The sequence below is a fragment of the Galeopterus variegatus genome, unplaced genomic scaffold, assembly GCF_000696425.1.
Source record: "Galeopterus variegatus unplaced genomic scaffold, G_variegatus-3.0.2 Scaffold3724, whole genome shotgun sequence".
In the NCBI taxonomy this organism is placed as follows: Eukaryota; Metazoa; Chordata; class Mammalia; order Dermoptera; family Cynocephalidae; genus Galeopterus; species Galeopterus variegatus.
The window spans coordinates 6,347-18,747 of record NW_007729835.1 but is presented as its reverse complement, the minus strand read 5'-3'; the positions used below and the strand labels follow the sequence as shown (position 1 = coordinate 18,747).

At 34.1% G+C, this 12,401-nt stretch overlaps 1 protein-coding gene across 1 annotated transcript in view; it reads right to left on the bottom strand.

Annotated features, from left to right (window-relative positions):
* Positions 1-7,900, bottom strand: part of LOC103601406 (dachshund homolog 2-like) — an 86,657-nt gene extending 78,757 nt beyond the window's left edge. Inside the window, exon 1 of the mRNA XM_008585803.1 lies at positions 7,669-7,900. Within this exon, the coding sequence (XP_008584025.1) occupies positions 7,669-7,900 (232 nt within the window). The remainder of the gene's footprint in view (positions 1-7,668) is intronic.
* Positions 7,901-12,401: the final 4,501 nt, after the last annotated feature.

The following is a 12,401-nucleotide window of genomic DNA, read 5'->3' as shown; positions in this document are numbered from 1 at the left end:
TATAATGAGAACTACAAGCCACTGCTGAGAGAAATGAGAGGGAATACAAGAAGATGGAAAGATATCCCATGCTCTTGGATTGGAAGAATCAACATAGTGAAAATGTCCATACTACCCAAAGTGATATACAAATTTAATGCAATCCCCATAAGAATTCCAATGATATTTTTCTCAGAAGTGGAAAAAACTATCCAGACATTTATATGGAATAACAAAAGACCATGCATAGCCAAAGCAATTCTGAGCGAAAAAAAATAAAGCTGGAGGCATAACACTACCTGACTTTAAACTATACTACAAAGCTATAATAACCAAAACAGTATGGTACTGGCATAAAAACAGACACACTGATCAATGGAATAGAATAGAGAATCCAGAAATCAACCCACACACCTACAGCCATCTGATGTTTTTCAAAGGCACCAAGCCTTTAGACTCGGGAAGGGACTGCCTCTTCAGCAAATGGTGCTGGGATAACTGGATATCTATATGCAGGAGAATGAAACTAGACCCATACCCGTCACCATATACTAAAGTCAACTCAAAATGGATTAAAGAATTAAGTATAGACCCTAAAACAATAAAACTTCTTAAAGAAAACATAGGAGAAACACTTCAGGAAGTAGGACTGTACACAGACTTCATGAATATGACCCCCAAAGCATGGGCATCCAAAAGAAAAATAAACAAATAGGATTATATCAAACTAAAAAGCTTCTGCACAGCAAAAGAAACAATTAACAGAGCTAAAAGACCACCAACAGAGTGGGAGAAAATATTTGCAAAATATACATCTGACAAAGGATTAATATCCAGAATATACAAGGAACTCAAACTACTTTACAAGAAAAAAACAAGCGATCCAATTCAAAGTGGGAAAAAGCACTAAATAGGCATTTCTCAAAAGAAAATATGAATGGCCAACTCGCATATGAAAAAATGTGCAACATCACTCAGCATTCGGGAAATGCAAGTCAAAACCACACTGAGATACCATCTCACCCCAGTTAGGATGGCTAATATCCAAAAGTCTCTGAATAATAAATGCTGGCGAGGTTGCAGAGGAAAAGGAACTCTCATACTTTGTTGGTGGGACTGCAAAATGGTGCAGCCTCTATGGAAAATGGTATGGAGGTTCCTCAAACAATTGCAGATAGATCTACCATATGAACCAGCTATGCCACTGCTGGGAATATACCCAGAGGAATGGAAATCTTCAAGTCAAAGGTACACTGTTCTCCATTGTTCATTGCAGCACTCTTTACAATAGCTAAGAGTTGGAACCAGTCCAAATGTCCATCATCAGATGAATGGATACGGAAAATGTGGTATATCTACACAATGGAATACTACTCAGCTATAAAAAAAGAATGAAATACTGCCATTTGCAATGACATGGATGGACCTAGAGAGAATTATATTAAGTGAAATTAGTCAGGCATAGAAAGAGAAATATCACATGACCTTGCATATTTGTGGGAGCTAAAAATAAATAAATAAATACACAGGAAAACCAGGGGTGTGGGGAGGGAAGAGGACACAACAATTACAGTTCCTTGAAATTGATACTACAAGCACACAGAAAGGACATTGTTAGGAGGGAGGGGGGAGAGAGAGAGGTTTAGGTAATTGGCCTCAATCATCAACCACATTGTATATTGACAAACTAAACTAAACTAAACTAAACTAAAATAAAATAGAAAAGAAGAGTAGTAATTAAAAAAAAGAAAAAGCAACTGAGTGAAGGGTACAAGGGGTCCCTCTGTATTATTTTTGCAACTTATTGTGAATCTACAATTGTTTCTAAATAAAAAGTTTTTTTAAAAAATGCAATTCACAGAAAATCTCCAGTAAGATATATTCTTTGTTTCTCTGATTTTAATTAAGAATCACTGAATAGCATAAAATGCACAAAATTGTTCTTTCACATTCCTGTATATATTTCAAGTTCACCATAATGAGTATTTGTAACAATCTTTGCATTTTAGTTGGTCCAATACATAAGTCTCTCTTATTTAAGAAAACACAATATTCAGAACACCCATTTTCCATTCTAAGTAGGGTCAATAATCATTCCCAAACACCTAAATAGTTTAAAGAGCCACTAGGTCTGAAAGATTTAATGCAATATAAGATTGTCTCAGGAATAAAAAAGGAGAAACATTTGACTGAATAGAGAAAACTTACACTACTACAGTGCCAATATATAACCCAAGCCCCCCCCGAACCAAAATTCATTCCTGTTTGCATAAACAGAAATATGATGATACTTTTATTCTAGGTGAGATATACTTTAGATACTTATGATGTTAAATGTTAAAACTATTAGTCCTTCATCTGCCTCTAGATTGATTTAAAATGTAATATTTCTTCAGCAAGCTCAAGTCTTGGGCCAGATGATAATTTTATTGTTCCACTCTTTCTATAGCACACCAGATTTGATCATCAGTGTGTTTGAGTATATTGCACATAGAAAGTTTTCAATAAATACATTTGATACCAAATGAAAAATATCAAAAATCCCCTATTCCTGCTAGCAGTCTTGGAAATCAGTGGATGTCAAGTAAAAAGTGTTTTGGTTTGTGCCTTTGCTTCCACAAGGGTAAACTAGAGTGGATTTACATTTCCAAATACTCTAAAGATTTCAAGAACTGACTATTAAAGACCATGTAACACAATATCATAACATGCAATTGATCTGGTCAATTTATTTGACAAAGTCTTTGGAAAAAAATGAAAGGCTTAATTTAACTGACCAGTCAGTTTAGTAAAAATACTTGATTCAAAACTAAAATACCAATTCTGGTAAGTTATTTTTGACACAGTCTAAATGGACATAACTGCCAGGGAAACCCAGATAATATAGACTTTTACATGTCTACATATTAAATTCAATGCAAAATGTAAATTATCATTTGAGACATGTATTACACTAACTGTCACCCATTTTTACAAGGTGTGGTAAGGGGCAGGCTACATGAAGCATACTGTAATGGTATTTCTTCATTTTCTGAAAATTTCTTCATAACAGCAAAGCTGGCATTTTATAATTTCCAGAGCTATAAATCATTTTTAAAATCATGATGATATTACCAAAAACAGATGTGAAAACATATGTTTGCCCCAGTTGTATAAACTGCTTACTTGTCATACTTAATAGATGTTGAGACTTCTACTTTAACTAGTTTCCTTTTAATAACTAAAATCTATTTGAGGAAAATATATTTTGTCTTACTATCACAAATATAACTGGTAGAACTCAACATAGAAAATCCCATTTAAAAGAAAGCCTTCTACTCTAACTGGGGTGCAGTATAATATGTCACTCCTGTTTATTAATGTCCTCGTCAGAATGTGTGATCAACCTATTTGATTGAAATGAGTAAAACTGTGCCATTCCACAGCAAGAGATTCAGAAATGCCAGTATATACCACTGTGTATTTTATGAAAATCAGTTACTGTACATCTGTACTAGTGCTCCAGCTGATTTTTCATAAGACACAGCAGTGTGTACTTGAGTGCTACAGCACACAAGCCAGCCCTAAATGCCATTTTGACTTATGGGGTTTGCAGTTCTGATGGAATCATATGTGTCATGTACAGCTTGAGATTTTCCTAGAAAACCTGCTTTACTACCAAGTTATCCTTTAAATAGTCATGACTTGGTGGGAAAGAGGTCTCAGGAACAATTGCTGCTGGGTTATGAATGAAGTTTCATCTTTAACTAGAATTTCATTACCTGAGTAAGAGTTTGGGTAGTTTAATATACGGAACCTAACTTCTTCCATTCTGATGACTACTCTGGAAATCAATCATTTGCATCTTGGAGCCCCATGGTGTATAGAGTTTCAGTGTCTGGCTAAAAAGGAGACTAAACATGTGGCAAGGAAACCAACCATGGATCAATGTAATTCAAATCATACATTATTCCAAATTCCAACTAATATGCTCATCTAGGTAATTATGAAGCAAGTTCAGTCTAGAGAACAAAGAAAAAATTCTCCATTAACTTTTCAGCTTATGGAGTCTTTTTTCTATATACTATGAGCATCTTTAGTAGAGATATAACAATGCACCCTACGGTGAACTACAAACAGACCATGTGATGATCTTATAAATTACATATTAGCTATCGTCAAATTCAAGGTGACATCAACGATGCATAGCCTATAACATATGATTATATATTTTCCTTTTCTCGTAACTTTTCAGCCTTTTTTATTGAAATATAATTGTACTTATCTGTAGGGTATAGCATTGAATTTCAATACCTGTGTGCAATATGTGATGCTCAGATCAGGATAATTACTATATTTATAAACAATGTATTGAATACACAATGTATTCATTTTTTGTGGCCCTTAACCAATTTCTTGCTAACCCTTTCCTTCCTCTGGTGGCCTCAGTTTTCTCAGCCTTTTAAACAAAAAGTTGTACTCAGCTTTCATATCAGGAGAGCATCACTTTGAAATTTTTATTTACACTACTATCTTTAAACAGATATCCTAACACAAAACTGGGTGCTGTGCAGAGGTGACACATGTCCCTCAGCAGATCAAAAGCCAGACTGAGGTCATATCTACCAGTATTCCTGGTAAATACTTGATGGATTAACTTGCTAAGCTTTCATTTGTAATGTTCAACTTAACATATATTTTTAAACTGTTCTAGAGGGTTGAGGGGAGCATCTCTCCCCCATGACAGCAATCAGTTTTTTCAAATATAACCCATCAAATTGTAAGTCATTTAAATGTAGTTAATAAAATACATACATGATACAAAGAAAGTCAGATGTTTCTGAGCAGGCATAATAAAAGACCTGAGGGTGAAGTTTCCAACCACATGCCAGACAAATTTCAGACTGATATGTAATTTATAACACCAAATAAATAAGCTCCAGGTAAACATCTTTTTTATTTTACTAATAAAAGGATTTATCCAAAGCCAGTATGAATCTATTCCAACTTAAGGAAATTTGGATGCAACATAAAACACTTGGATATTAATTGAGTTAGTATCTGATCTTTATATATACATCAAATAAGCAAAAATCATTTTACCTTTATGATCCCTTTGGAATTTTTTGATGGTTGGTCCATTATCCTGATCAACAATAAGGTCCTCTCTATTGTTGGGCATCATAACTATAAATAAAAGATGTAACTGAGTAAATTTCCATGCAAAACACCCAAAAGAAAGGCAGAAAAGCATCACATAAGTGGCTAATATTCTCCAATAACGAAACATGAATTATATATACTTCTACTTCTGAAACAGTGAAAGATTTTTGTTGGTCTGACAATCACATAATTTAAAAATCAATAAGCTGCTTAATTATGTGAACTTTAAAGTATAATTAACATATAGTACATGTATAATTGCCAACATATTTTCTTTAAAGCATTTTAATTATTTCCTCTTTTTAAATCCATATGCAAATTATTTGCCTCCATTATTAATAATATATTTTTCAAAATGCTTCTGAAAATAATTTATCACTTGATAAATCATGAATTTAAAATAATAATGCATTTTAGTCACTTTGTGGAAGTTTTTGCAAATATCATATATAGCAATATTAATAGATAAAATATAATTTTCTGGTAATTATTGTGATTATTCATGAAACATTTATACTGAAAGAGGAAAAACATGCTAATTTTCAGAATTTATCATATCATTCATTTTAGTCATATTTTATTGAAACATTAGATAGCTCTATAAATAAAATATGGTCACTTTGAAGCTAAGAACCATCAACTCTTTTTATTCATTTATAGACAATCTCACTATCGTGCTTGGACAACTGTGGAATGTACATATAGAGCCTAATTACCGACAGTGGAATTAGAAATATACTGTGTTGTCAAGATTTTTTCCTAGGATATTACATTGCTTTGGAAATATTTGATTTTACTTCCAAGTGTAAGTTACCCATTCTCTTATGATGTATCTGTCACTGAGTATATTTCCTTATGTGCTCTGCTTTTAGCCAGCACTCAATAAATAATTTTCTCTATATATCCTTTTCCCCCTTCTCTCTCCCTTCCCTTACCCTCACCAATACAAAGACTACCCCAACAGAAGAATGTGTGCTTTTATTTCTTGATTCATTAATGAACATATAACTGTAGCCTCTTGCCTTGCTCAGACTCACTTGAATCAGTTGCACACAATGTTGTAACAACCAGGTAGTCTGTGTCCATAGAACAGAGTGAAGCTAGAAAACCTCTGTTACTTCTTCCAGAAATTAAGTTTACTCCTTCAGGGCCATTAGCCTCAAGCTCTAATTCATTGGTTCTTAACCCTTGCTGCACATTAGAATCTCCTGAGGAGATACTGAAAAAGAACAAAATACTGCTGTATTCCAGACCAAGTGACTCAAACTCTGATTGTATGGCCTGCGCATCCATCTTTGTAAAAACTCCACAGGTGATTACAATGGGGAGCAGGGTTTGAAGAACCACTGAGATCACTGTTAAGTTAAAGAGTCATAAACAATATATAACATTGACAAGCTAAGTGAGACTTGGGCAATTTTCCACAAGGGAAAAATCACCTTCACCCTTCCCTGACACAAATTCCCCACATCCTCCTCCTCACCCCCAAAACACATTTTTTTTGGAGAGGCTGGAAGTAAGCACTATTATGAGCTGTAAAAATTAAGAGTCACAAAAAGGAAGTTCCTATAGTAACAATAAAAGAATAGCAGAAATTATTTTCACTGAAGAAAATGGATACATAGAAAATGGGATTGTGTAGGTACAGAAGGTTAATGAAGATTTAATCTAGCTCAATTGATCCATAATTATTATATACTAAATGATAATTTGTGACAGCTGAATGCACCTGGTAACTTCTGTATACCTGAGTAGGATCAGAGAGCCGGAGATGATAAGCAAGGAAGGTAAAGTTACAGAGAGAAAAGTCATGTTTATCCTTCACAGTTCCTTAGCACTTTAAACTCCTGAAGTGTTTTTTTTTCAAATATTATTTCATTTGACCTCAAAATAACACAGTGTATTTGGCAAGGCGGTAATTATTTCCATATAATAGATAAATAAACTCACGGTGGTTATGTGACATACCCAAGATATTAGAGCTAGTTAGTGCAGGACCTATGGCTAGATTCAAGTCTTCAATATGCCACATCACCACCAACTTTTGGAACAGTGTCCATAGTGTAAGACTTCTGAGACAATAAATGTAGGAAAAACCATGTTAAATATTTGTGATCTAAGTTGTTGAGATTGTGGCAAATCATAATGATTCACTTTTTAACCACTTTCTAATGATCAGCTACCTGCAGGATATTTTATCGTCCAATATTCTAAAGGATGCTGTGAATGCAACAATTGTATTGTATCACATTATCTGTTTATATACCAACATATCAAACTAACACATTCTCTACAGAAATTCCATCATATCATTCCCATGAGATTGTCTTATACAATAAAGGAAGGCCTTCGCAGAGAACAAACTTCTAACATTAAGTTTCATTCCATTGGTCATATTGCTTCAGCAATAAAAACTGACCACTTCAAAAAGCCCTATATATTAATCAGGTGTCAGCTCCCCCAGCTTCTTTCTCCCCTCTCTGTTGCCTAATGAGGACTTTCCTGAAAGAATATATTCCAATTACTTGTTCCAGGGAAGATACTCACCCATTCTCTCTGAATGATGATCCATCTGAGAGGGAGAGCTGGACACACTGCTGCTGGGGTGGGAGGATGTCTGGCTCCCAGGGCGATGACTTTCTTCCAGAGAGGGCGCAGGAGAAGGACTCTCCGGGATCCGCTCCTGAGACAAAGGAAACACAAAAGGAAATGCCATCTGTGTGCAAAGTTTTTCATGTTGATTTAGTCCATAACATTTGAGTGTTGACCTCTCATCCATAAAGCGTACATATTCACAATATCTGGTCTTAAATACATATCTTTAGGCAAAAACATATATTTGGTTCTTGTGAAATTAATGTGATATCGTGAGGGTTAAATAAGAAAAGAAGGTGAAAGGGCCCAGTGTCATGCCGGGTACATGGAAGAGACTCAAAAAAAGTTAGTTACCATTTCCTTTCCCAGAAAATTCATAAATAATTATAAACATAGGTGTGTAGTGAAACTTATTTTTACTGCAAGCTTCTAGATTGATGTAAAGTTCATGCTAAGGCCTGGAGGATGATACTACTATCTGATTGAGAAGGAGATCTCTCAAATGTAAGACTTGAGAGCCCTGGAATAAAACTCACAAATAGTGGCACCGAGTACATAGTAAGGTTTTCTACACAAAAATTATAGAAATAGTATACCTGTAATCTATTACACCTTAGGAACTTACGTTAAATTCTTTTTTTTTTTTTTCTTTTTGTCTTTTTTCATGACCGGCAATGGATCACAACCCTCAGTGTCACGCCCATACTGGACCGGGACCGGCAACGGGATCGCGACCCTTGGTGTTGCGCCCGCACCTCGCTCAGCCAGTGAGCGGCCAGTCTGTATGTGGGATCCGAACCCTCAGCGGGAGCGCCAGCCGCACTCCCAAGCAGCGCACTGCAGCAGTGCGCCACCGGGCCGGCCCGGAACTTATGTTAAATTCTGACAACAAAACATTTTGATAGTCCCAGGGCACAATGATGGGTTTTTCAAACTGACACTAAGATCTATCAATGCCAATTCTTTAGTATTGCTTAGATTGCTATAGTTTAAATAATGAATTTGAATAAAAATCAAAAATTTTTACATATCTCTACAGTAATTATTATGGCTCTCAAGACTCCTGTGATTATGAAAATTGCTATAAAACACTGAACTTATTCACAATGTTTATGCATCACAAACTGATGAATAAATCTGAATCATTCAGTTAATTTGATCAATAAAAGAACCAAATTGCAGTGTTTATGCACATATGCAATAAATATGACTGGATGATAGACATACTGGGACAGAAAATGTTTGTTCTATAAAATGTTTCACTCATCCATAATAAAATTTCTTAAATTAAATATTATGTCTAATTATCTGTAATCACATCAGTATTCTAATCATCATAACATTAAGAATTAGACTGTCAAATATGTGCTTGTACATTTTTACATTGATTTTGCATGAGAAGTCCAAAATTTATAAACCCCTAAAGAAAAACTGTTTGCCTAATGCCCAAAAGTGATAGCATGAGAGTTAAAAGTTATTATTTCATTAGTAGTAGTTAATATTTTACAATGTCCATCATTGCGCAGACAGAAAGATGCCTCCCCCACTCCAGAGACGTCCAGTTCACATCCTAATTGTTGGAACCTGTGAATACATTATCTTGCGTGGCCAAAGGGGCTTTGCAGATGTGATTGAGAACCCTGAGATAGTGAGATTATACTGGATTCTCTTGGTAGGTCCAATCTGATCACAAGGTTCTTAAAAGTGGAAGACAGAGGCAGAAAAGAATATTGGAGGGAGATACTACTGCAGAATAATGGTCAGAGAGATGCAACATTTCTGGCTTTGACAATGGAGAAAGGGAGCCATAAGAAAAGAAATGAGGTTGGCCTCCGGAAGCTTGAAAAGTCAAGGAAACAGATTCTTCCCTGGAACCAACAGAAAACTTTGCTTTTAGCCCTGTGGACACATGTCTGACTTCTGACCTACAGTACTGTAAGATAATAAATTAACATTGTTTAAAGCCACCAAATGTGTGTTAATTTGTTACAGCAGCATTAGAACACTAATACAATCATCAATGTACTATGTTAATTTTTAAATGGTGTTTTACATTATCACTTAGCATTTAATTAACATTCAACAACTTTACTGAAATGAATAGAAGACTTTGAGTATATTAGCTGCAGTATTATATGCTAATTAAATTCCAATAACTGTAAATATATATTACATTTTAAAGACTTTATAGCTGTTGTCATGCCTCAAAAATGTTTTATTTATTTATTTTAATTTTATTTATGTATTTATTTATTATTATTATTTACATTCTAAGATGTTGTTGTGGAACAGTTGGGGGAGAAGGGAAAGGGGAGGAGGTTAGGGTGGGAGAAGGAGGAAGGAGGGAGGGGAGCATGGTTGTGGCCCGTGGCAATGTTTTAAAACAGAGTGATGTACTGATACATTTCATTTATATTTAGTATGCAAGAAAATATCTACTTGTAGCACAGTGAATGCAAGGCAAAATCTAAAGAAAGATATAAGTAAAGCAAAAGAAAATAATCAAGTTTTTCTCCTCCAGTAATTCTACTTGTATTTTGGAGGGATGGTACGGGGATGGACAGCAAGACCTATCATATGGCCCTTGTACCACACCCTTTTGCTTTTAGAAAAGTCTAGTAGTCAATCAGTTGTGAAATTCAACCTAAACTATCAGGTTTAAAATATATTCTCTAAGTACTATGTGTGCATGCGCATGCACACACACACACACACACACACACACCCCAATGAAAAAAATTTCATATATGAGGCCAAAATTATTTTTGCCTTTTACTGTTGTGTAGTTTCATTGATTCTATGCCAAAATATGTGCATAAAACGTAGAACATTCAATATTTGTCTTTGAATTCTAACATTAGAATTTTGCTGAAAAAGTGCAATTCAGTGAACTACATTTATCCCTAATGGACCTCTGAATGAATGCACAGTAACAAAGTATAGCAGTTACTGTGCAAAAATAGAACTGCAGAAACAAAAATCACTGTATAGTGGCAAACAGGAATCACATACAGCAATACATCATGCCATAATAATGGAAAAATGTTGAGTGATTCATACAGCTGATGGTTTGGAAAAACAAGAGAATCCAACTGACAATGATACTTGGTCTTGCTCAGTCTGTCTAATAAAAAATGAAAACTTATTCTGAATAAAAATTTGGGAGAATGTGTACATAAATAGAAAATGCTATAAATAATGAGAATACAATTCTATGATAAGGGATTCCCTCAGTATATCTTGAATTAGTATGTGATCAAACAATTTAACTCGAATAATTTACCTTATACTCCTTCTCTACCATCTTCAACAGCATATAAGGTGAACAATAAACTAACTTTGAGAACATGATTGAGAGAGTAAATATTGAGTGACAGTAACATTTTGCATGAAGCAATATTTCTGCTTTAAGATTTTGTAGCCTGCACTTACCAAATTTAATCAAGGTTCAATTATTTTCCTAAGGCAGCACCAAAGTCAGATTTTTTCACCATGTAAGCCATGTTAAATGAGTCCAGTATCTTATATTGACTAAGAATTAGGTGTGTTTAAAAAAATACCTGTGTGAAACTGAAATTTTTAATTTCTCCTAAAATAATGAATAGTTCTATGAACAATTTCTTCTTTGCAAGTAAACAGATCCATTTTTCAGCCCTGTAATCAGTATGCATCTATTTAGTTACTTAACTGCAATGTGCTTTGGTTCATTAGGTGGCTACTGTTGTGTCTCAGCCTAGTTAAAATTTCACAGCAAGTTAATCTGTTTTATTACAAATGAGAACACAAGTGATAATGTCCTCACCATTTGCCAAATACAGGGTTAACAGTATTCGCAACAAATTAATAAGCGCATTTTAAAAAGAAAATTGCAAATCTAAAACCCCAATCATTTTTATTCATTGATGACTTCATTTTATGTGGCATTTATGACTTTTACAACCCTGTTACTGTTCATGTATTTCATTCCTGCCCCCTCAAAAACAGCTGCAGCTCTTCTGAAATACTATAGAAATCTTCTTCAGATTCAATGTAGTAAAGGAAGGAAATTTCCAAAATGTATACATTCTAACACACCTAAATCCCTGATTTCTTCAAAATTTGTAAAATTATTTTCAATAATATCTCAAATTCTAACATGTACTTATATAGTTCAGAGTTTATGCCTAAAAAGTCATTAAAGAAAATGTTACTAATTGATACAAACTATTCCCTCCTCTATCATACAATTTTTTCTGAGAAATATCACAAATGTTCAAAGGATACATTCATCACATTAAATTATCTGAAAGTACATTTGAACCTTCATAAAAAGCAGGGGCAACGCTTAGAAAATTCAGTTTTTTACAGCATTTAACACAGTCAAATTGGTTTAGTATTTTTATTGACACTAGAGTATCAACTCTGACCATTTTCATGGAGATCATTTATTTCATCTCACTATATTCCTTTATATCCTTGAAAATATGGTAGTATACACAGAATTTATGAAGTATTAATATGTGTTTATTACACATCTTTACCATGTGGTTATATGTATGTGTACATGTGTTTTGTTGCCTTTTAACAACAGCCATCTTAATGTTGACTTGTTGCCTCTGAAATTTTATTATATTGATTCTTATCAAGCATTCATTGGGATTATGTAATATACAATTTGTCTTTTATTTTTATTTAATTTCAATTCA